The sequence below is a fragment of the Canis lupus genome, chromosome 24 (genome assembly GCF_048164855.1).
Source record: "Canis lupus baileyi chromosome 24, mCanLup2.hap1, whole genome shotgun sequence".
Classification (NCBI taxonomy): domain Eukaryota; kingdom Metazoa; phylum Chordata; class Mammalia; order Carnivora; family Canidae; genus Canis; species Canis lupus.
In genome coordinates this window covers 36,937,627-36,957,049 of record NC_132861.1, presented here as the reverse complement: position 1 = coordinate 36,957,049, position 19,423 = coordinate 36,937,627, and the positions used below count along the sequence as shown (strand labels likewise).

The window sequence follows — 19,423 nt, the reverse complement described above, 5'->3', positions numbered from 1 at the left end:
ACGCCTGCTGGTGGCCTTGGGTCTCGGGTTTGGCTCTCCCAACCTTCTCACCACACCTTTCAGCGCCTCTGCCAAGTCCAGGCTCCACATCCAGAGGGCCTCTTCATATTCTGGGCAAGTCTGTTCAGTCCCCTGAACTGGGGATGATTTCAAAGAAGCTGAAAGGAAGAGGCCAAAGGAATGGGTCTCTGATAATGGGGCCTCAGGGGATTTAACATGGGGCGGTGGGAGAAGGCTCCCCTGAGGACCTCAGACCACCCCGCAGCTGGCTGCAGCCGCCCTGGCTGCTTTCTGTGTGCCAGAAGGTTCGAAGCAAGTGTGAGGATGGGGGTGGACATGGTGGGGGAAGACTTGGGGCAAGATGAGCGCATCCATCTCCGGGAGGATGTGACCACGTGGAGGGGGAGGGCAGCAGGTGCCTCGGATCCTGTGCTGGTTAGGCTTACCAAGGCCTCCAGCTAAGAATAGCTGCGTATTGATCTGCCCTCCTCTGTCCTGTCCTCCAGCAGCCAGATGAGGCAGAGGGGGAAATCCACTCACTCTCTGGTCCCTGCAAGCTGGCTTTTTTTTTAAGTCACTCTCTTGAGCCCTGTCCCTATTCTTCAGTGGCCAGTGACCTCTCTGGCTTCAGACCTAGCTGTCCTCAGCCCCATAGCCCTGGACTCTGTGGAGGACCCCCCCCCCCTTTCTGAAGCTCTTTCCTACCTCTTCATCCTCTGTTACCGGGACCCTTCTCTTTCCTGGCTCCTCTTCATAGAAACATTCCCTAAGGTTTCTGCTTTTCCCTCCTCGCCTTGTCCTCCCTGCTGAGTCTCTCCTAGCAATGCAGCACGTCAGCTGTCACCCCCTTGCACACCACTGCTTTCTCTCCAAACTCGGAAACTCTGCACCATTGCCAGACCTCGCGGGGGTCTGTCTCCGTTACTACAGTAGCTTTCCAAGCCCTGTCTCTGCCTCCCAACACCCCCCACCCACTCCAGGACATCACATGGTTTGTTCTGCTCACTCTATCCCACCCTAAACCACAGCTCTGCCCATGTTATTGATCACCAGTGGACTCCTTAGCATGATTCTCAAGGCTCCTGTGCAAACCTGCTCTACCTCCCTTCCCAGCCCTGTCCCTGTAAGTCCCCTCCAGGAGCTCTGGCAAAACAGCAACCCTGGCTGTCCGGCCAACACCCTGTGCCCGTCTTGGATCATGAGGTTCCTACTGTCCAGCACACCTTTCTCAAGAACACTTGCATGCCCAGACTGCTGCTGTCCGCTCTGCCCCGTAGACTTGCCCCTTCTCTTGGGCTAGTGCTGGTCTCTGGTGCCACAGGGCTCTCTGGCCGCCTGCTTGCCCTTGCCTAATGGCACATATCCCAGCTTGTCCAGAACTGTACTTATTTGTGCTTGTGTAATGGTTGTGCACCAAACAAGTGCCTCCGTATAGGGGTAGTCAGTCTTTGCTTCCCCCGTAGTACCCCCCAGCAGAGTACGTTACACAGATTAAGTATTTGTTGAGGGAATTAAACCAACTGAAGGTCCAGAAAGAAGTCTTTGGCCCAACACCCTCAAGATGGAGGCAGAATGAGAACCAGAATCCTGCCTCCACCTTCCATCCTTAGGTGGACATGGGTGAGGACGGGTCCTAAGCGGTTAATCCAAATATTTCTTTATCCCCTACAATGTACAAGCACTGTACTAACCCTTCAGTTAACAAAAAAGATGTCAAGATCTCGAGGCACTTGAAATTTAAGGACTTGTGGAAATCCCTCTCTTGCACCTAAGATAGCAAAGAGGCACTTGGTACATCCTAAAAGAGGGGAAAAGGAGATAGGAGCTATTGGAAATAAGCACACAAATGTGTACAGAACTCTGGAGATGTGCCAGGCAGCCTGCAAGGCATGCTCACATGTAACCTGTTATTCAGGGGCTGAGATTATTCCCATATCATGTGTGGGCGAGCTCAGACTCAGAGATATTAACTCATCCATGGTCTCAGCTAGTGAGCATTACAGTCTAGATTCTTGCCTGTCTCCATCGCCTGAGTGGGATGTTCTCCACTTCCGGCCAGGCATGGTGGGTTTGGGATGAGAGAGTACATGGGGCCAGGGCATTGGGAAAGGCTGGGGCTTGCATGGTCTTTAAGGATTTCAGGGGTGCCTGGGTGGCTCAGTTGGTTAAGTGACTCTTGATTTCAGCTCAGGTTGTGATCTCAGGGTCTTGAGGCTCCAAGCTCAGCGGGAAGTCTGCTTGAGATCCTCTCTCTCTCTCTCTCTGTCCCTCCCTCCAAAAAAATAAAAATAAAAGAATGAGCAGGATTTCATTCAGCAGAGAAGACATTCAAGGGAAAATACTGAGAGGGAAAAGAGCATGAGAAAAAAGGGCTTTGAGGCAGGAAGATGTGAGGTGTGTTCGGGGGAAAGTGAGCAGCCCATGGCTTTGGCTACAATTGCATGTCTGCCTGGAGAAGAGGCGGGAAAAGATTGGGTCACATTATGGAAAGTTTTGTAGCAGCAGGGGTTTTGAGAAGAAGAGTGACCGTGCAGTTGTGGGGTTGGGTTTCGGGGAGAGGCTGGTCTGATGGCAGCATGCTGGGGGGTGAGGGTCTGGGGTCCATGAGAGAGGGTCCAGTGCACAGAGGTAGAGGGGTGTGACTTCCAAACTCTTGAGAAAGGGTCACTTCTGGGCCCTTGTCCGTCCTTTTATTCCCATGGCCCAGTTCTTTGTCACCTTTCCCCTCTCCTTAGGTGCCTGGGTGCCCTAGTCAGCCTCCCGGGGAGTTAATGTTTAGATGGCCCAGGCAGAGGGGAGAGTCCCTGGTGCTCCCAGTCTCAGCAGGTTGGGGCATGGGGCGGGGCGAGGGGCAGTGGAGTGAGGCAGAGGAGAGAGAGGCCTATCGCGCAGGCCTTGGGAGGGGGCTGGTGGCAGGGCCGGAGTCCAGTCAGGACGGCTGGCACCAGTGATCCTGCCACAGAAGGGAGCCAAGGACTCCGTGTCTGGGGCCTGGGACCGCCTGCCTGAGAGGGGCAGGAGCCCCAGCCCTGGTCGTGGACGCAGGGGCCATCCTCAAGGCCTCAAGGCACTCCTGAGAGGTAGGCGAGTCCCCTTAGCAGCTGGGTATGGCCAAGGGGTGCCCGGGGAGCCTGCCCTGACGCCTGGACAACCGGCACGGGTGTTCAGTGTTGCCTGGTTCTGGGAGGAAGATTTTGCCTCCCCTCCCACCCCAGCCTGAAGGGGAGGCAGGCAAGCAATGGCGTGGGGCGTGGGGAGCATGGGCCACTGGCCCTGAGAGGTCTGGGGCTGTCTCAGGAGGGAGGGGCTGCTGGGCAGAGCAAGTCTCACCATCGGGCAAGACCGGAGGGGAGGTAGAGGTGGAGCAGGGCAGGCGAAGAGAAGGGTCTCCTGGCTTGGCTGTGCCCTCCCCGTGGACACCCACCACACACACACACACACACACACACACACACACACACACACTAGGATCCCTCTCAGTGAGGAATGACCTTGACAGCTACCACGCCTCAGGTCGACAGAGGGAGCCCTAACTCTGCAGTCCCCTCGGTTCCAGGGCTGGCTGGTGGCAGACTCTTCCTGTACAAGGTGGCTCTCCCACCCCGTGGAAGGACATTCCTAGAGCGTGGGGGGCAGCAGGAATGGGCTCTGCAGGATTGGAAGACTTTCCCTTTAGTCAAGGGGAAGAGAGGGTTTAGGACTGGGAGGAGGTGCTCAGTGCTAGCGGAGGTCCCACAGGGGGCAGGCTTCTGGGCCCGCAGCCCCATGTCCACCCTAGCCATGCTTGCGGGGAGGGGGGGGGGCTTGCCTTGCCCTCCTGCTGGGAGCCACCCTCTGACCCTTCTACACGGTCATCCCTCCCTGTTCCGATCACTCCTCCCCAGCTCCACACCTGGCTTCCTGGAATGGGGGACACTGTCCAGTGCTGCGTCCCTCTGCAAGGCCCGCCTGCTATCGGGCTCTGAATTAGGGGTGTCCGGAGACCGCCCCGGGAGCCAACCCCAGAGCCTCCCGGATGGGGTAGGGGAGACTCAGTGGGAGCCCTGGCCCGGGCGGCAGCTCCCCCACCCCCACCCCAGCACGGAGGCAGACCTCAGGCCACCTCCCTCCATCACTGAGGAGGCAGTGGGAGCCACGGCCGCCTCCTCCCCCCTCCCTGCTGCCGCCGCGGCTGAGCCGGCAGGTTGTCTTGGCAACGGGAGGCGGAGAGGAGATGCGCCGAGGGATGGAGGTGTATGTCACCGAGGAAGCCGCGGTGCTCCTGCCCCACGCCCCAGGCCCCTGAAGGTACCGGAGAGCCCTCCCCTCCCCCCTGCCCTTGCCCCTGGCTGCCTGGCTTCCCCACTCCATCCAACGTGCTCGTGTCGCAGAGGAGAACGTCCCCCTCTTCCCGCGCCCAGGGGCTCCGATCCATTCGTCATGAGTCTCCTTCCAGGCCCCAGTCCACAGCTGTCCTTCCCCGCAACAGCGCATTCCAGCCCTGCCTCTGGCCACCCTTGCACCGGAAGACAAATCTGGGGTGGGGTCTGGTGGGGGGCGAGTGGCAGCAGGGCAGGAACGTGGCAGCGGGGAAGATCGGGGATCCTGCGGGGCCGGGGTGGAAAGGCACCGGCGCTGGGCTCCTGGAAGGGTGGCAGGAGGCTGTGCAGAGCCGACCGGGTGGGGCCGGGGCTGAAGGGTGGGCTCCACGGGAGGAGAGCCGAGCCGAGAGGCTGCCTGGGGCCGGGCTGGTTGCCCAGAAGGGCTGGTGCCCGTCCTGCCACACCAAAGGTACACCCCCTCCTGCATCATGTCCTGACCTTTTTTCCCCAGATGTTTCTTCCCCCACCCCCAGGATTTCTGGTTCCTTTCTGCAGGGCCCTCTCCCAGCCACTCCCCAGCAGCTGAGCCCGATTCTTCCTCAGCCACTCCGCTGCCTGCCTTCTTCATTTCTCTTTTCTTTCTGGAGCCCATCCTTCAGAATTCATTCTCCTCTGCCTTCCACTACCCCAAACATGCCTCCCTCCCCGTCCCTACCTGTCCCCTCCTGTCCTCTTTTCTTCGAGAAGGAGGTCCGGGGCACACTGTCACCTGTCCCCCTAAAGACCCTTCCCCTGTGGTTTTCCACTCAGAGACCCCAAAGCCCCCTCCCCAGATTCTAGATTTCCCCAAGGACAGCTCATACCATCAGCTGACCGGCTGTGGGCAGCGGTTACCAGGGCAACAGCAAGGGCTGCCTAGGTAGGCAAGTCTGCTGTGAGGTGGAGAGGAGGCTGGGGCCACGGCCAGGGTCAGCCCTCTGAGGTCAGCCCGCTGGGCTCCCTCCCCTACCCCCAGGGGTCACAAATGAACCAGGCTCTGCTCTGAGCCCAGAGAGAACCACGGGCCAGTGGCAGGGCCCTGGAGTGGTGAGGGTTTTCCCATTCAGGGAAGGCACATCCTGTAGTTCTGTGCTAGGCCCTGGACATCACCGGGCAGGAAATTCCCTTCTGATGCAGCTGCCCTGGTAAGCGACAGGGTCCTTCTCCAGGGGATCCAGGTGACCTAAGGGCCAGCCCAGTCTCTGGTGCTGAGGATCCTCCCATCCATCCCTCACCAGGAGGGGGTTAATCCTTCCTTGGGTGACCAATTCTGGCATCTTTGCCCTCTCCTTGCCCCTGAACATCTGTGCCCTTTAGCACCCTAGGGAGGCAGGGCCCCCGGAGGCCTCTGTCGCTTGCTTTTAGGTGACGAGTAGGAGATGCAGGTGCTGGTGTTGAGGTGTTGTCACCCCTCGGTTATCAGTAGAGCCCCCTTTTTCCCCCACCCCAACTCAAACTGGCTGTTTCTGATGAGGCTTGAGGGGCTGTGTGTGTGTGTGTGTGTCTGTGTGTGCGCGCGTGCATGTGTGTGAGCGAGCAGGAGCGTCGCAGGGTTGGGACTATGGGAAAGGGGAAAGGCCAGCCGCTTGCCGGGTCTGCTTCCGATTCTGCTTCGTCATGATGCCTGGTTAATGCTCCTCTTGTTTGAAACGGATTGAGCTGCGGCGAGCGAGGTGGAAGAGCAGACACACACACACCCTGGGGCGGCCACACGCTATCAGCTGGAGGTGGGGGGGTGCCGCGGGGGAGCCAGCGGCCCGCCCGCCCCGCCAGACGCAGGCTCAGAGCACCAGCTCCCAGAGAAGCAGGGTGGGGACGAGGGGGTGGGGGCCCAGAGGGTAGGTCCCCTCCTGTGCCAGCTCCCCCCACCCACCCACCCACCTACCCCGAGCCGGCTTTTTTCCTGTTATTTGTGCTCTGGGAAAGCGCGGCTGGGTTCCTGGAAGAGACGCCTGCTACCTTGGCTCTTGAGAAAAAGCGGCAGCCCCCGGGGATCTGGGCCTGTGCCTGCCTGGCCTGGCCTGGGGGCCTCAGAGCATCTGGGCCACACTGTCTGGGAAGAGGTAGGTGGCAAGGTTTCCCACCTCTCTTCCCCTCTGTGGGCACTTTGGGCTCTGGGTGGTGGCTGGGACCCCCTGGGGAGGGGTCAGCTATGGCCCCTGTTCAGTGGGAGAGTGGTCCCAGACCCTGGGACTAGCTGGGTTTGAGCTCATCAAACCTGACTTGAGGGAAAGGGATGGGGTGTTTCATACTGGCACCCCAGGACCCTCTTCCCCTAGCTGTGCTGGGCGGAAGTCCAAGTGATGGCATGGGGAGGACAGAGGTGGGCAGGGGAGCTGTCCTTTCTTTGCTGAATAACAGGGAGAACATGGGGGGGAGAGAGAAAGGGGGGCAGGCTCCCTCCAGCGAGCCCCAGATCTAGAGAGGGGAGCAGTCCACACAGAGACCTGCATGCTGTTGGTGACGGGTGTGCTGCTTGTGGGGAGGTACCCGGGAGCCCCTTTCTAGCCCTAGGCTGGCCAGGCTGCAGTGAGAACCACACGCAGAATAAGGTTGGGTGGTAGGGTGTGGCCACAGGCCTGACCCCTGCTCCATCCTGACCAGCCTCTGAAGCGCTCCAAGGGCTGGGGGCTGAGCAGACATTCAGGCCCTAAGGATCCAGAGGCGCCCTCTTGCTAGGTGTGCCCCTGCCTGGGCAGATGCACCTGGTGTTTCCCTCCCAGAGGACTGTGTTGCCAGGGTTTGAGAGTCAGGGGAGCAGGGGCAGGTGGAAGAAAAGGAAGGTGGTGGGGCTTTGGGAACAGGGAGCAGGAAAGCCCCCAGGGAATAGGTAAATGGGGGGGCGCTGTGTGTGTGCCGGTACATGTGCTCAGCTTGGGGAGGGGATGGCAGCATGTGATGCGGGTGGTTGTGAGCGTGGAGAACGGGTGCCAAGGGAGGATCAGTGGGTGGGGATGAGTGGGTGTCAGTGGCACTGTGCAGCACTGTGGGGGGGGGCTTGCTGGGAGAGTGGGGGCGTGATCTTGGAAGGAGGGTGCATGGGTTTTGCAACTCTGTTTCAGTGTGGGCTCTTGCCTGTGTGGGTGAAGCACTGTGTCCACGTGTGAGGCTCCGTGCTGCCGGCCTCCCCATATGTTGAATACTTGAGTCATGCTGTTCACCTAAGGGTGCAGGTCTGTAGGAATTCCTCTTTTGGAGCTCACGTGTGTGTGTGTGTGTGTGTGTGTGTGTGTGTGTGTGTGCACCAAAATAGGGATACCCCCAGAATTCAGAAAGCTAAATTTGGGACACAAGACCTTTGCATCTTCCCTATGAATCCAGCTTGTACAAGTGACAGCACAACCCCCAACCAGACCAGCCATAAATAAAGGCCAGATCAGGAACATACTGAGGACCATGCAAGCCTGAGGAGTTGGGGGGGAAGACTCAGAAAGAGAGGCCTCCTCAGAGGGAAGGTATAGAGAAAGGATACAGAAACCCAACAGAGATCTAGGAGAAACAGGATGAGAAGGTGCGTATTTGTGTGAAGTAGGAGGAGTGGAAGGAGGTGCCTGGGCCTGGGCCTGCTGCCACCAGGAGCAAAGATGAGGCAGGGCCTTGAGCAGGTGGGTTCTTAGGCCGGGACCCAGTTTTGGGGCCCACCCACACCTGCCTGATGCTTCATCAGAGTGTGAGAGGATACTATATAGTGTTGGCATTAGAGGAACCTAACCCTCGTCCTGGCAGATAGAGCAGGATTTAAAAAATGGGGGTGGGGAAAAGGAGAAAGGAGAGCTGGGGAGAGAGGACACAGGCTTCAAGGATGCCCCATGAACCCTGGCCCAGAGCTGGGAGCCCTCTCCTGCTCTTTCATGTCCCTAGGGGCAAGCATGGGTGCCCCCTATACACACAAACACACACATATACACACACACACACACACCCTCAGGTTTTCCCTGCTGCTCCTGGGCTGCCCCTGCCCCCCCTTCCCCACTCCACCCTGGGATGGGATGCTGTTTTGGGAACTGGTGACCTAGCTGGATCCTGCCTTTATTTCTGGCATTGAATTGTTGCCACAGTAACTGTAGGGGTGGGGCTGGGAGCAGGACAGTGTGAAAGGGAAACAGAGCCCAGGGAGGAAAGATGAAGAAAGAAGAAACGGGAATGGCACGCAGAAAGAGCGGAGAAGGAACAGGGAGGGAGCAAGGCAGGCGGCCACACTGTGGCTGAAACTAGAGAAAACAGAGAGGGCCAAGCTCCTGCCCGCCCTGCCCTCGGCCCACTTGGACAGTCCGCACGCCTCATTTCATAACTGGCTTCCTGTGTGCAGCACCCTGCCCGGCTGCACAAAGCCCCCCCACCCCCAGCCCCCCTGCTCCCTGTGTACAGGCCAGGCCAGTGAGCAGGAAATCTGGGTGGCCCCACCAGGTGAGGTCATTCTCAACACTGAAGTGGGGACCTGAAGTAGGACCTTTGTTCAGACTGAAGTGGGACCTTCGGGGACCCACCGAGAAGCGTGTTCATTGGCTTTGACCCGTCACAGGCCTGGGCAGGGATTCCAGCGTGACTTGTGTTTGGGTGGCCTTTGGCAAGTCACGCTCTCAGCCACGGTTCCCAGTCCCTGAATGGGGAGGGCACTGGCCCGTGTGAAGGGTAGAGGGGACGTATGGAAGTCTCTGGGACAGTGACGGGCACATGGCCCGCGGTGCTTGGCTTGGGACTGGAGGCCTCCAGCTGTGGTTTTGCCTGTTGAGCCTTCATTTCTACCAGTCCAGAGAGCCACAGCCAGGTTAGTCCTACCTGGGGCAGAAGCCGGCTGGGGTGGGTGCTCGGGTCTTATCACCCCCAACCCAGAGCCCAGAGGGTCTAGTAGCTGCAGAGACGCAGATGCCAGGCAGGCAGTGTGAGGCGGGGCTGGGCTGGAGGCTCAGATAAGGGGGAGGGTGGGGCGGGGCTGGAGGAGTGAGGATGGGAGTGAGCAGCTGGGAGGTCCTCCCCACCACCTGGGCTGGCCGCCTCTGCTGCCTTTCTTTCCCTTTCCTTCCATCCCGGCCTCCCTTCCTGCTGCAGCCTGCCCTCTTGGTCTCTGTCCCCCGGAGGCTGCTGGGATGGAGACAGTGCATTGTACGTGTGTGACACAGGGTGTGTCCAGAGGGGGGAGAGAGGGCCAGCACTGGAGGAGGAGGGCGACAGGGGGTGTTGACTCAAGAGGAAATTAGCTTTGAGGGAGGGGGCCGCTCGAGGGTGGAGTAAGCACTTGCCAGCATGATGTGATTTGAGAGAAGCCAAGAAAACCCTCCTTCCCTCCCTCCCTCTCTCCTTCCTCCCCTCTCTCTCTCTCTCTCTCTATCGACTCCATCTCAAAACACTTTTCCTTAAAATTTCACCAGTAAGACCTTCACTTCTTCTTTTTTCTTTTTTTAAAGATTTTATTTATTATTTATTGAGACACAGAGAGAGTCAGAGACACAGGCAGAGGGAGAAGCAGGCTCCACGCAGGGAGCCGGATGTGGAACTTGGTCCCGTGTCTCCAGGATCATGCCCTGGACCGAAGGTGGCGCTAAACCGCTGAGCCACCCAGGCTTCCCAAAAAGATTTTATTTATTTATTTATTTATTTATTTATTTATTTATTTATTTATTCATTCATTCATTCATTCATTCATTCATTCATTTATGAGAGACACACACAGAGAGAGAGATGCAGAGACACAGGCAGAGGGAGAAGCAGGCTCCATGCAGGAGGCCTGACGTGTGACTCCAGGATCAGGCCCTGGGCTGAAGGCAGCGCTAGACCGCTGAGCCACCTGGGCTGCCAAGACCTTCACTTCTTAAGGGAAGCCCCAAATTAAAATGCAGTGCCCCAAAAGGGTAAGACGTCAGTTTGTCAGCATGTGTCCTACCTACCGCACTGGACACTGGCCAGCAGGCCCTGGAGGAGTATGGCTCAGGGGACACGAGAGAGGAGATCCTGAGGCTGGGAGGGAGGGGGTGAGCCAGCACCAGGGATGGGTCTGGGGCTGCAGGCAGCTCTGGATAGGAAGGGTCCAGGGAACGGAGCAGAGACATCATTATTTCAAATCACACGTCTGAGTGGCGATGCCCGAAGGCAGTGTTTGTGCGTGTGTGGGTGTGGGTGCAGGGCATGATCATGCATCGCTGTGACTTGGCCAGTCCTGGACCCTTCCCCTCCCTCCTTGACTGGGCAGTGACCCCTCTGATACACAGTCATTGCCCCACCCTGTATCCCCAACACACACATACTGGTGTTCAAGGGGAGGGTGCCGGGGCCACCGCCAGGCTCACCCTGAGGCTCCAGGACACAAGGAAACTCTGTTCTCCCTGGTGGCTCAGCTATCCACACTCCCCACCAAACTTTTTCTACCCTCTTCAGCCTCTGTCCCACTGACCTGTCAGATCTGCATATGGCCTCCGCTATCATTTTTCCTGGGAAAATAAGGGCCTCCCATTGGGGACTGGCCCAGGCCACAGGGCCCTGTGTTGTGGATACCAACTTTTCCTTTCCTGTCCTTCCAGGGAAGCCCTGAGTTTTCCTTCCAGAGCCCACCCTCCTCTTGAGCCTGGGCTGCATCCCTTCCCGCTGCTGGGACCCCACTTCCTCCCCACTGCCTACAAACATCTTCAAGTGTCCCCTTTCCTGAAACACCTTCAGCCAATCTGGCCTCCTCCAAAGTCGCTCTCCGACCCCCACACTCCCCGGCCTGTGGCCTAGCCAGGGCTTCCCTGACAAGAAGGCCTCACTTTTCCCCTGGAAGTACCCTCGGAGGCCACCAAAACAGAGAGCCATCACTCCCTCCAGCGCCTCTCTCCTCTGGCCACAGACTCTTGGCTTCATGACCTTTCCTCATCCCCTTGCTCCCACCCTGTCTCTCCATAATGCAATCGCCTCCACTAGATACACTCCCTGCCCCCAAGGAGCTGGCCATCTCCTTTTCCTGGTCCCTTTCATGCCATCTGGGATGATATTTCTTCTAGTCCCCTAGGTGTTTCCTAGGATGCTGGTTTTGAACTTCTTTCTGCCTTAGCAAGTTCATGTGCAGACTACCACCTCTAGTCAAATGGCTCCCAAGTCTCTCTTTCCAGCCTGCCCTGGGCTCAACCTCCTGTCCCTCCCGGACATTCCCACCTGCTCATCAACTGTACCCACCTCCACCTCACACTGGCAAAAAGTGAACTCACTGCTTCCCCTTCCTCTGTCTCTGAGCCAGCCACCTACCCCTGCCCTGGAGGGCTTTCGGATCATGTCTGTTTTGCACATTCTGCCTCTAGGGTCTCTCCCATTTGCTTCCTCTCCCTCTTGGGCTGCACACACAAGTCAAGGCCCTCACGAGCTCTTGCTGGGACTCCTACTGTAGCTTCCAGACTGGCCTCTGTCCATGCTGCCCCTACCTGTCCAGCCCCCTCTCCCAGGCTGCAGCCACATTCATCATCCCAAAGTACTGCTTGGATCTGTCACTTCTTTGTTTGAAAAAAGTTTCTAAGCATCCTATTGTCCCTGTTGTCCATAAAGTACAATCTAAATCCTCTGGTCTGGGTTGGAGACCTCCATAATCTAACTCCCAACTTCTTGCCCCAAACATATTTCAACCCCATGAGCCCTATAGTGTAGCCATACTTGCTGTTCCCTAGATAGACCCAGTGCTGCCCCTCCACCTCAGGCCTGTTCCTTTGTTCATTTTGTCTTCTCCGTCAATAATCGATTCTTTAGTTTTTGCATAAACTCAAACTGGGCAGTCAAGGCCTACCTCAAATACCTCCTCTAAGGAATCTTCTTTATTCTCCCTTCTCAACACTGCGCTAGAGTGATCCCTCATCCTATGACCTCTCATGGCTCCTTCTATTATCTTATCTGGCACATGTAATTTTCTGTTTTGCATGGGAGTTATCTATTTACATGCCTCATTTCTGCTGGGCAGCTTGGATCCCTTGACTCGTCTTTCTGTTCCCCATAAGACTTGTCACAGAGTGTTGTCTGTGGTTATTGCAGAAAGGTCAGGAAGTATTTGATGAATGGATGGGTAAAGCAATATATGACTGAGGGGTAGATGATTAGTGGATGGATGGATGGACAGATGGATGGATAAGTGGATAGGCAGATGGATGAGTGGATGAATGGATGGAAGGATGGACAAGTAGAGGAATGAGTGGATGCGTGGATGGATAGAGGGAGGGAAGGATGAATGGATGGAAGGATGGACGGATGGATAGATGGGCAGATACATGAATGAATGAGTGTTTGACTCTAAGGCTAAGCCAAGTATATAGCTAGTTTGACAATGGCTGTCAATACAGTAAAGATCAGAGAGGAGTGAAAGAGAGCTAATATGTATTAGAGTTGATTCTGATCCTCAGATACCTAGTTATAAAAGCATTACAAAGTGAGAGCTAAGAAGGCCGAGAAGGATAAAGGTCTGGAATGGAGTCTTTCCACGGGCACCAAATACCTAGTGTGACCCAGGAGCTTGTCTTGGAGAAGCCTTGACTCTAGAATTCTAAAAAGACTTGAGAAATGTAGCAGATTTTACTCTATCCCCACAATGCTCCTGACACGGTACTAGCTAGGCACTTTGAACCATGCCGGTGCTGAAGACACATTTTCAGCTTCATGACTCTGGACAACTTTTTAACCTCTTTGAGCCTCTGTTTTCTCATCTGTAAAATGGGTCTACCTTATAGGGCTGTCGGAGGGGATGAAACAAATCATCCTTTTAAAGTGCTTATTAGAGGCACCCGGCTGCCTCAATTGGTGGAGCATGTGACTCCATCTTGGGGTTGTAGGTTCGAGCCTCACATTGGGTACAGAAAGTACTTAAAAATAAAATCTTAAAAATAAGTGCTTACCAAAGTACCTAGCTTGAGCATTCAAAAAATGATGGTAATTGCTTTGTTGTTTTGCCCTCCAGAAGTTAGCACTCATTCTGGTTAGTGAAAAAACATGTTCCTGCATTAGGCAACCTATAATCAAGGTCTGTTGTATGGGCCTCTTTTTCAGTCCTGCTGGAATTCAGAGAAGGCTTATCAAAAGGACTAGAATAGTAGGAGAGGCCTCCCAGGGGAGGAAGGCTGGGATCGACCCTGAAGGACAAGTGGCATCTGGGAGACAAGGAAGTGGACAGAGAATAGTGGAAGGGCATGTGCAAAAGCAGAAGGTGGAAATGAGGGCTGCTTGTGGGGCAAGCAGGTGGTTTTGGTGGTGGAGCCAAAGAATGGCCTGATACAAAGTAATAGGTGATAAGATTGGGAGCACTAGTGACCTCAGTCTTTCATTACCCCCTGTGGTTAAGAATGGCTATGGAATAGACATCTAAATTCATTAGTCCTTGGGGAAATAGAAATAATAATAGCTAATACTCTACATAGAATTTATAGTGTTTTAAGCACTTGACATGTTATAACTTATTTAATACTCAGAGCTGCCCCATGACATGGACACTAGTACTATCTTCCATTTTTACAGATGAGAAACATGAGGCACAGAGAGAGTAAGTAACTTGCCCAAAGTCACACAGCTGCCGTAGCAGAGACGGTACTCATCCCCAGGTACTCTGGTCCAGAGCTCGTGCTTTTAACCACTACATTAGGCTGCCTCTTCCCCGTCCCTGCTGTAGCCATCAGCTCTCTTCACTCTAGGAGGCTTATTGCCAGCAGATGGAATTTAGCCTCACTGCCACCATTGCTGGAAGCTCAGCCAGGCAGTCACTGAATGGTTGTTAGTGTCCAGGACTAGGGGGTGGGGGATGGGAGGAGTGCCAAGGGAATTAATGAAGGCTGAAGGTGAAGACCCCAAGGCATGGGCTGTGGCCCCAGGGAACTCATAATCTACTGCAGCAGACAAGACCCAACTGTCTAGGAATGGAGAGCAGTGCGGGCTGGGACGCCTTCCTGCTGAACCTCAGGGGTGCTGCCTAGCAGCGAAGCAGCAGTTCGGAGGGCAGCGTCAGCACAGGCGTCCTGAGAAGCCTGCCTACAGCTGGGATGTGGCCTGGGCCCCAAGGGGGGCTCTGTCAAGTGAGACAGACTGTGGGATGGGGACAGGGACAGGGACGCGGGGGTTGGGGGTTCCCTCCAACCTCTCCTCCCTTCTTCCCTGCCAAGGAACCCAGGGCAGGGGACAGGGGCAGGGACCCAGGGAATGTGGGCTCCCTCCAGCCTCCCCTCCCTCCTCCCTGAGGCCTCGCCCCCCCCCACCCCCCATGACCTGACCGCGCCACCAAGGCAGTTTGGCTCCATCCTGTCCTCCCGGTCTGTCCACCTCGCAGGGTGAGCAGGTGCCTGTGTTAAACCCGCCTGGGCTGCGGGGCAGAGGGGGCGCCCGGGCAGCTGATTGCTCGGGGGAGTGGGCCAGGGGCCGGGCCAGGGGAGTGAGACGCGGGGCCTGAGACCGGGCTGCGGCCCGGGGCGGGGCGGGGCGGCGCGGGCGGGGCGGGGCGCGGCAGGCAGGTGTCCCCGGGCCGGAGCGCGGAGGCTGCCCCGGCAGCCGGACCCCTGCGGGCGTTTCCTTTCCAGCCGGAGGACAATGGCTCCGGCCCGAGTGCGGCCCGAGCGCGGCCCGAGCGTTTCCCCGCGCTCCGCTCGGCCCCTGCCTCTCCCTCACCCGCCCCCGCGCCCCGCCCCCCAGGCCCGGCACCCGCTCCACGCGCGGACCGTCGCCGAGGCATGAGGACGCCACAGCCCGGGGGGACGCACTCTCTGCTCTCGGGGCCCCGAGCGCGCCGCGCCCAGGAGCCGGCCAGAGCCTGACGCCGCGTCGTCTCCCCGAGCGCACGGGGCTCCGCGGGCGACCGACCGGCCAGCTCCCTGCTGCATGGAACGGCTGCAGAAGGTGCGCGGGCCGCGCCCGGGGGGCACCGGCGCGGGGGGGGGGTCGGGCGTCGACGGGGCCACCTGCCGGCCGCCCGCAGCGCCGCACCCCGGGGCCCAGAGGCCTAGGGCAGCCCCCCCCCGCCCCCTCCCTCCGCCAGGCCCCCCGCCCGGTGGAGAGCCCCGCCCGGCCCTGGCACGCACGCTCATTCCCACCGCCCGCCTTTCACTCTCCCCAGCAACCACTTACCTCCCCTGGGAGCGTCAGCTCCTCCCGCGGCTCCAGTGTTCCCGGCTCTCCCTCCAGCATCGTGGTGAGTACCTCTCGGCCACCAGCACCCTCAGGCTGGGACCAGCGGGTGGGGTGGGGACCCGCTGGGCACTTCACCCAGAGCCTCCCCGACAACAGCCACCGACCGTCCTGCCAGGGCTGGTGGGCAGAGACAACCAGAAACCCAGAGAAGGTACCCCACCGCCACCTTCTACTGGTCTGGTCCTGCCTCATTGTACCCGAAGTGTTAGGTGAAGGACTATCATCTTTTAAGGTGACTCTCTAAACCCTTAAAATTAAAAAAATACACACTACTAACTCGTATGAGCTGATGGCTCAAATGGCTGTCCCTTTTCTTCCTGACAAATTGCAAGTCTAGCTGGTAAGGCCAGGATTCTAGGTGAGGCTTTCGGCACATCTGTTCCATTCCTACCATTTCCCTCCAGGCCAAGATGGACAACCAGGTGCTGGGCTACAAGGACTTGGCTGCCATCCCCAAGGACAAGGCCATCCTGGACATCGAGCGGCCTGACCTCATGATCTATGAGCCCCACTTTACCTATTCTCTCCTGGAACACGTGGAGCTGCCCAGAAGCCGGGAGGTGAGGGGTGGGAGGCTCCTCTTGGATGGAACTTGGGGGAAGGGCTCCCCCAGCCACACGGGGAAGGAGGCAAAATCCCTCTCCTGCTTCCTTTCCTGGCGGTCAGACTCCAAAACAGGAAAGGGAACTGTGGGCAGAAATCAACCAATGGTCAACCCAGTGTTCATGGAGGGCAGGCAGGGACAGGCTGGAGGCCGGAGGGGAGCTCCATGCTGAGAAGCCGGGAGGCCGGGTTGATTGGCAGCCTCACAGAGCAGGGGGTGGAGGGTCGTGGAGGAGAAGGCTGGCAGTGGACAAAAAGTGCAAATCTGCCAGAAAGCCTTCGGGAACACTGCACTGGGATTCTGAAGTCCCAGCTGACTGACCCGTGTGAAGGCGTGGTTTGTTTCCCCTCCTGTACAATAGAGGTGATACATCCGCCCCCTACCTCCCTCACCGAGTACTTGAGTGCCGGAGATAACACATGGCAGCTACTCTGTAAACCACGTTCCAGAAAGGGCTAGTGTCATGGCTGAGCCTTGAGCTGGAGGCGGGCTGTGGGGAGACTCACTACTCTGCAGGGAGCCCAGACTCCATCCTGGATACTTGTGGCTCCTGGTCCTTCCCCTGGGCTCTAGGCCCTGTGGACAGGCCAGAGCCACCTTCAGTTGGCCCCCAGAGCACAGACACACTGCTGCAAGATCCATGGCTTCTTCGTGCATCCCGAGAAAGACAGGACTCTGCCCAGGAGAGCACTAAGAGGGAGAAGGATGGAGGGCCAGTGCTGGGAACTGGCAAGGACTGACATAGAAGACGTGGCTCAGAAATTGGCCGGGCCAGGGTGCAGAGTTGGGTGGTGGTGGGGGGTGAAGTGGCCCCTCCGGGGATCTAGGGATGAGGATTTACCCCTACCCTCGTGGCTCTGACCAGCCTCCTCTCCATCCGCAGCGCTCACTGTCACCCAAATCCACATCCCCCCCACCATCCCCAGAGGTGAGTCTGCCCCACACCTGACACTTGCCCGGCTCCCCGCCCCCACACATATGCACAGCCCACGGGATGACCTGATCCCGTCGCCGACCAGCTCTGGGTCCATCTGTCTGTCTGACCCAGGACCTCATTTAACCCTGTCTCCCCGGGTCATACACCATCAGCAAGTTGAGTCCTTGGAGACCCTTCCTCTGCCCTGGGGTTGGGGGCTTGTGGGATGCTAGGGTGGGAGGACAGAGATGGTGGTGTGAGGTGAAGCAGTGTCTCCATGGGTTGGAGAGGGTAGCGTGGGGGACCTGGGAGCTCCAGTCAACCACACTTCTGCTCTGCAGGTGTGGGCGGAGAGCCGGTCCCCTGGAACCATCTCTCAGGCTTCAGCCCCAAGAACCACCGGGACCCCCCGGACCAGCCTACCCCATTTCCACCATCCTGGTAGGTTTTCTGGCAGTGTGGCTGCACACTTTCCCCAGGACCTCTTTTCCTAACAGGGACCCAAGCTGCTGCTTCTCAGTCCCCCATTCTCTGGGGTATATGCTCAGCACAGAATGGCTGCACCCCTGATGCCCAGACCCCAGGCAAACCACCCTACTCCTCCCAAGATGATGAAACCTCTTGAGCCTTTCCTCCCACCCAACCAGAAAAGTGTGGAAAGTCCAAAACCCCTGAGGGACAGTTCCAGGCACTCAGGTTCTGTCTCAGGTCTCAGCTCTCGGCAGGAGCCCATGAATTCCCCACACCATCTCATTTGTGCCCTTCTCTTCACTGACCCGGCCTCACCCACCATCAGCATCTCCTCATCTGCTCTTGCTCCCTGTCCACAGAGACCACCCGCCCAGATTCCAACATCTACAAGAAGCCACCTATCTACAAGCAGAGAGGTGAGGGCTCCCCTCTGTGACCTGGGCCCCTTCACACTGCGGGCTGGGAGGCCACGGGAGAACAGCTGTTCATAGCAGCAGATAACCTCTGCCCCGTATGCCCGTTCTTGTGTGCACTGTTTGTACAGCCACAGTGTCCCAGGTGTGAGCAGGGGACAGGAGAGAGAGCTGGGGGCTGGGGTGGGCTAAGGCGGCGTGGCTCAGGATGTGGGCTGACCCTGACCTCCACCAGCAGAGTCCACGGGAGGCAGCCCCCAGAGCAAGCACCTCATCGAGGACCTCATCATCGAGTCCTCCAAGTTTCCTGCGGCCCAGCCACCTGACCCCAACCAGCCAGCCAAGATCGAAACTGACTATTGGCCGTGCCCTCCGTCGTTGGCGGTCGTGGGTAGGAGACCATGCTGGAGGGGGCAGGGGAGGCCCAGGAGACTGCCTCACAGCCCTGTCGAAACTCATGAACCCACCTTCTCTCTCCCCACTGCCACCCTACGTACTTCATGACCTCCTGGCTCTCTTCATGACCTCCTGGCTCCCTTCATGACCTCCTGGCTCACCGTATTCCCTGCATTCCTCTAGTCTTGGTTATGTGGCCCTGCTTGTTAGTCTTTCCCTAGCTTTCCATTTACTTATTTGGCCACTCAGCAGACATATCTTAAACACCTGCGTCCCAGGCTCTGCGATAGGAGCTCTGGAAGAGAGAAGGAGGAGTGAGGCAAGGTCCTGGTCCCCAGTGACTTTAAGTTGTGTGACTGAGTGTCGCCAATTCAGCTTTACCATAAGGCTAGAGAATGGTACTTTTATTTTGCACGAGATGGCTTGTCGCATTCTCTGGAAGGTGCACAAGGCAGCACCTGATAAATACTTGGTGCGTGAATGGCTGATTGATGAGCCTGCTTTTGCCTGTGTTCCCCAGAGACAGAATGGAGGAAACGGAAGGCCTCTCGGAGGGGGGCAGAGGAAGAGGAAGAGGAAGAAGATGATGACTCCGGGGACGAGATGAAGGCTCTCAGGGAGCGTCAGCGAGAGGAACTCAGTAAGGTAGCATCTCACTTCGCCCCAGCCACCCTGCCCACGTCTTCTTGGGGACCAAAGGCCTTGGGCTCTAACTCTTCTGTCCTAAAGAACCTCCTAGTAGAAACATGAGGGATTCCCCTTCTTCCCGGGACATCAGGTTGCTGCTACTGAAGGGACACCAGGACTTCATGCTGCTTGGGGGGATCACCAGTTAGCTTAGGGTTAAAGGAAAGAAAAGGTGCCCCACACACACCCAGTGCCAGGATTCAGGAAGGCTAAGTTCATGGGAAGAGGAGCAGGGAGAGAGCAGACTGCTGGCATCCAGGGCAGGAGAGAGGGTGTCAGGAGTCATAGGAAGGCCAGTGACAGTGGCCTGGGCTTGTGCTCTGGGTGAGTAACCTGGGATGCAGAGGCCACTCAGATACAGTTAAATACCAAGCAGCACTGCCTCCTTGCTCTCGAGGGTGGCCAGACCCCGAACGGCAGTGCTTTAGACCAGAAGGACAGGCTCCACAGGCTCCGGGGCACAACCCCAGCCCCTTGGGAAACC

General features: G+C 57.6%; 1 protein-coding gene across 6 annotated transcripts in view; it reads left to right on the top strand.

Moving 5' to 3' along the window:
• Window positions 1-4,197: 4,197 nt before the first annotated feature.
• The window catches only part of DMTN (dematin actin binding protein), a 21,875-nt gene continuing 6,649 nt past the window's right edge, over window positions 4,198-19,423 (top strand). The window contains exons 1-9 of one of the 6 annotated variants that reach the window (XM_072796360.1): window positions 4,198-4,287; window positions 14,958-15,161; window positions 15,379-15,453; window positions 15,857-16,012; window positions 16,940-16,984; window positions 17,314-17,413; window positions 17,803-17,859; window positions 18,092-18,247; window positions 18,773-18,897. In XM_072796360.1, coding sequence (XP_072652461.1) covers window positions 15,144-15,161; window positions 15,379-15,453; window positions 15,857-16,012; window positions 16,940-16,984; window positions 17,314-17,413; window positions 17,803-17,859; window positions 18,092-18,247; window positions 18,773-18,897 — 732 coding nt within the window. In that variant the 5' untranslated portion in view covers window positions 4,198-4,287; window positions 14,958-15,143. Of the gene's footprint in view, window positions 4,288-6,244; window positions 6,404-14,957; window positions 15,162-15,378; window positions 15,454-15,856; window positions 16,013-16,939; window positions 16,985-17,313; window positions 17,414-17,802; window positions 17,860-18,091; window positions 18,248-18,772; window positions 18,898-19,423 lie in introns of those variants that run through there. The other 5 variants (XM_072796361.1, XM_072796362.1, XM_072796365.1 and 2 more) reach the window with 5 other exon arrangements.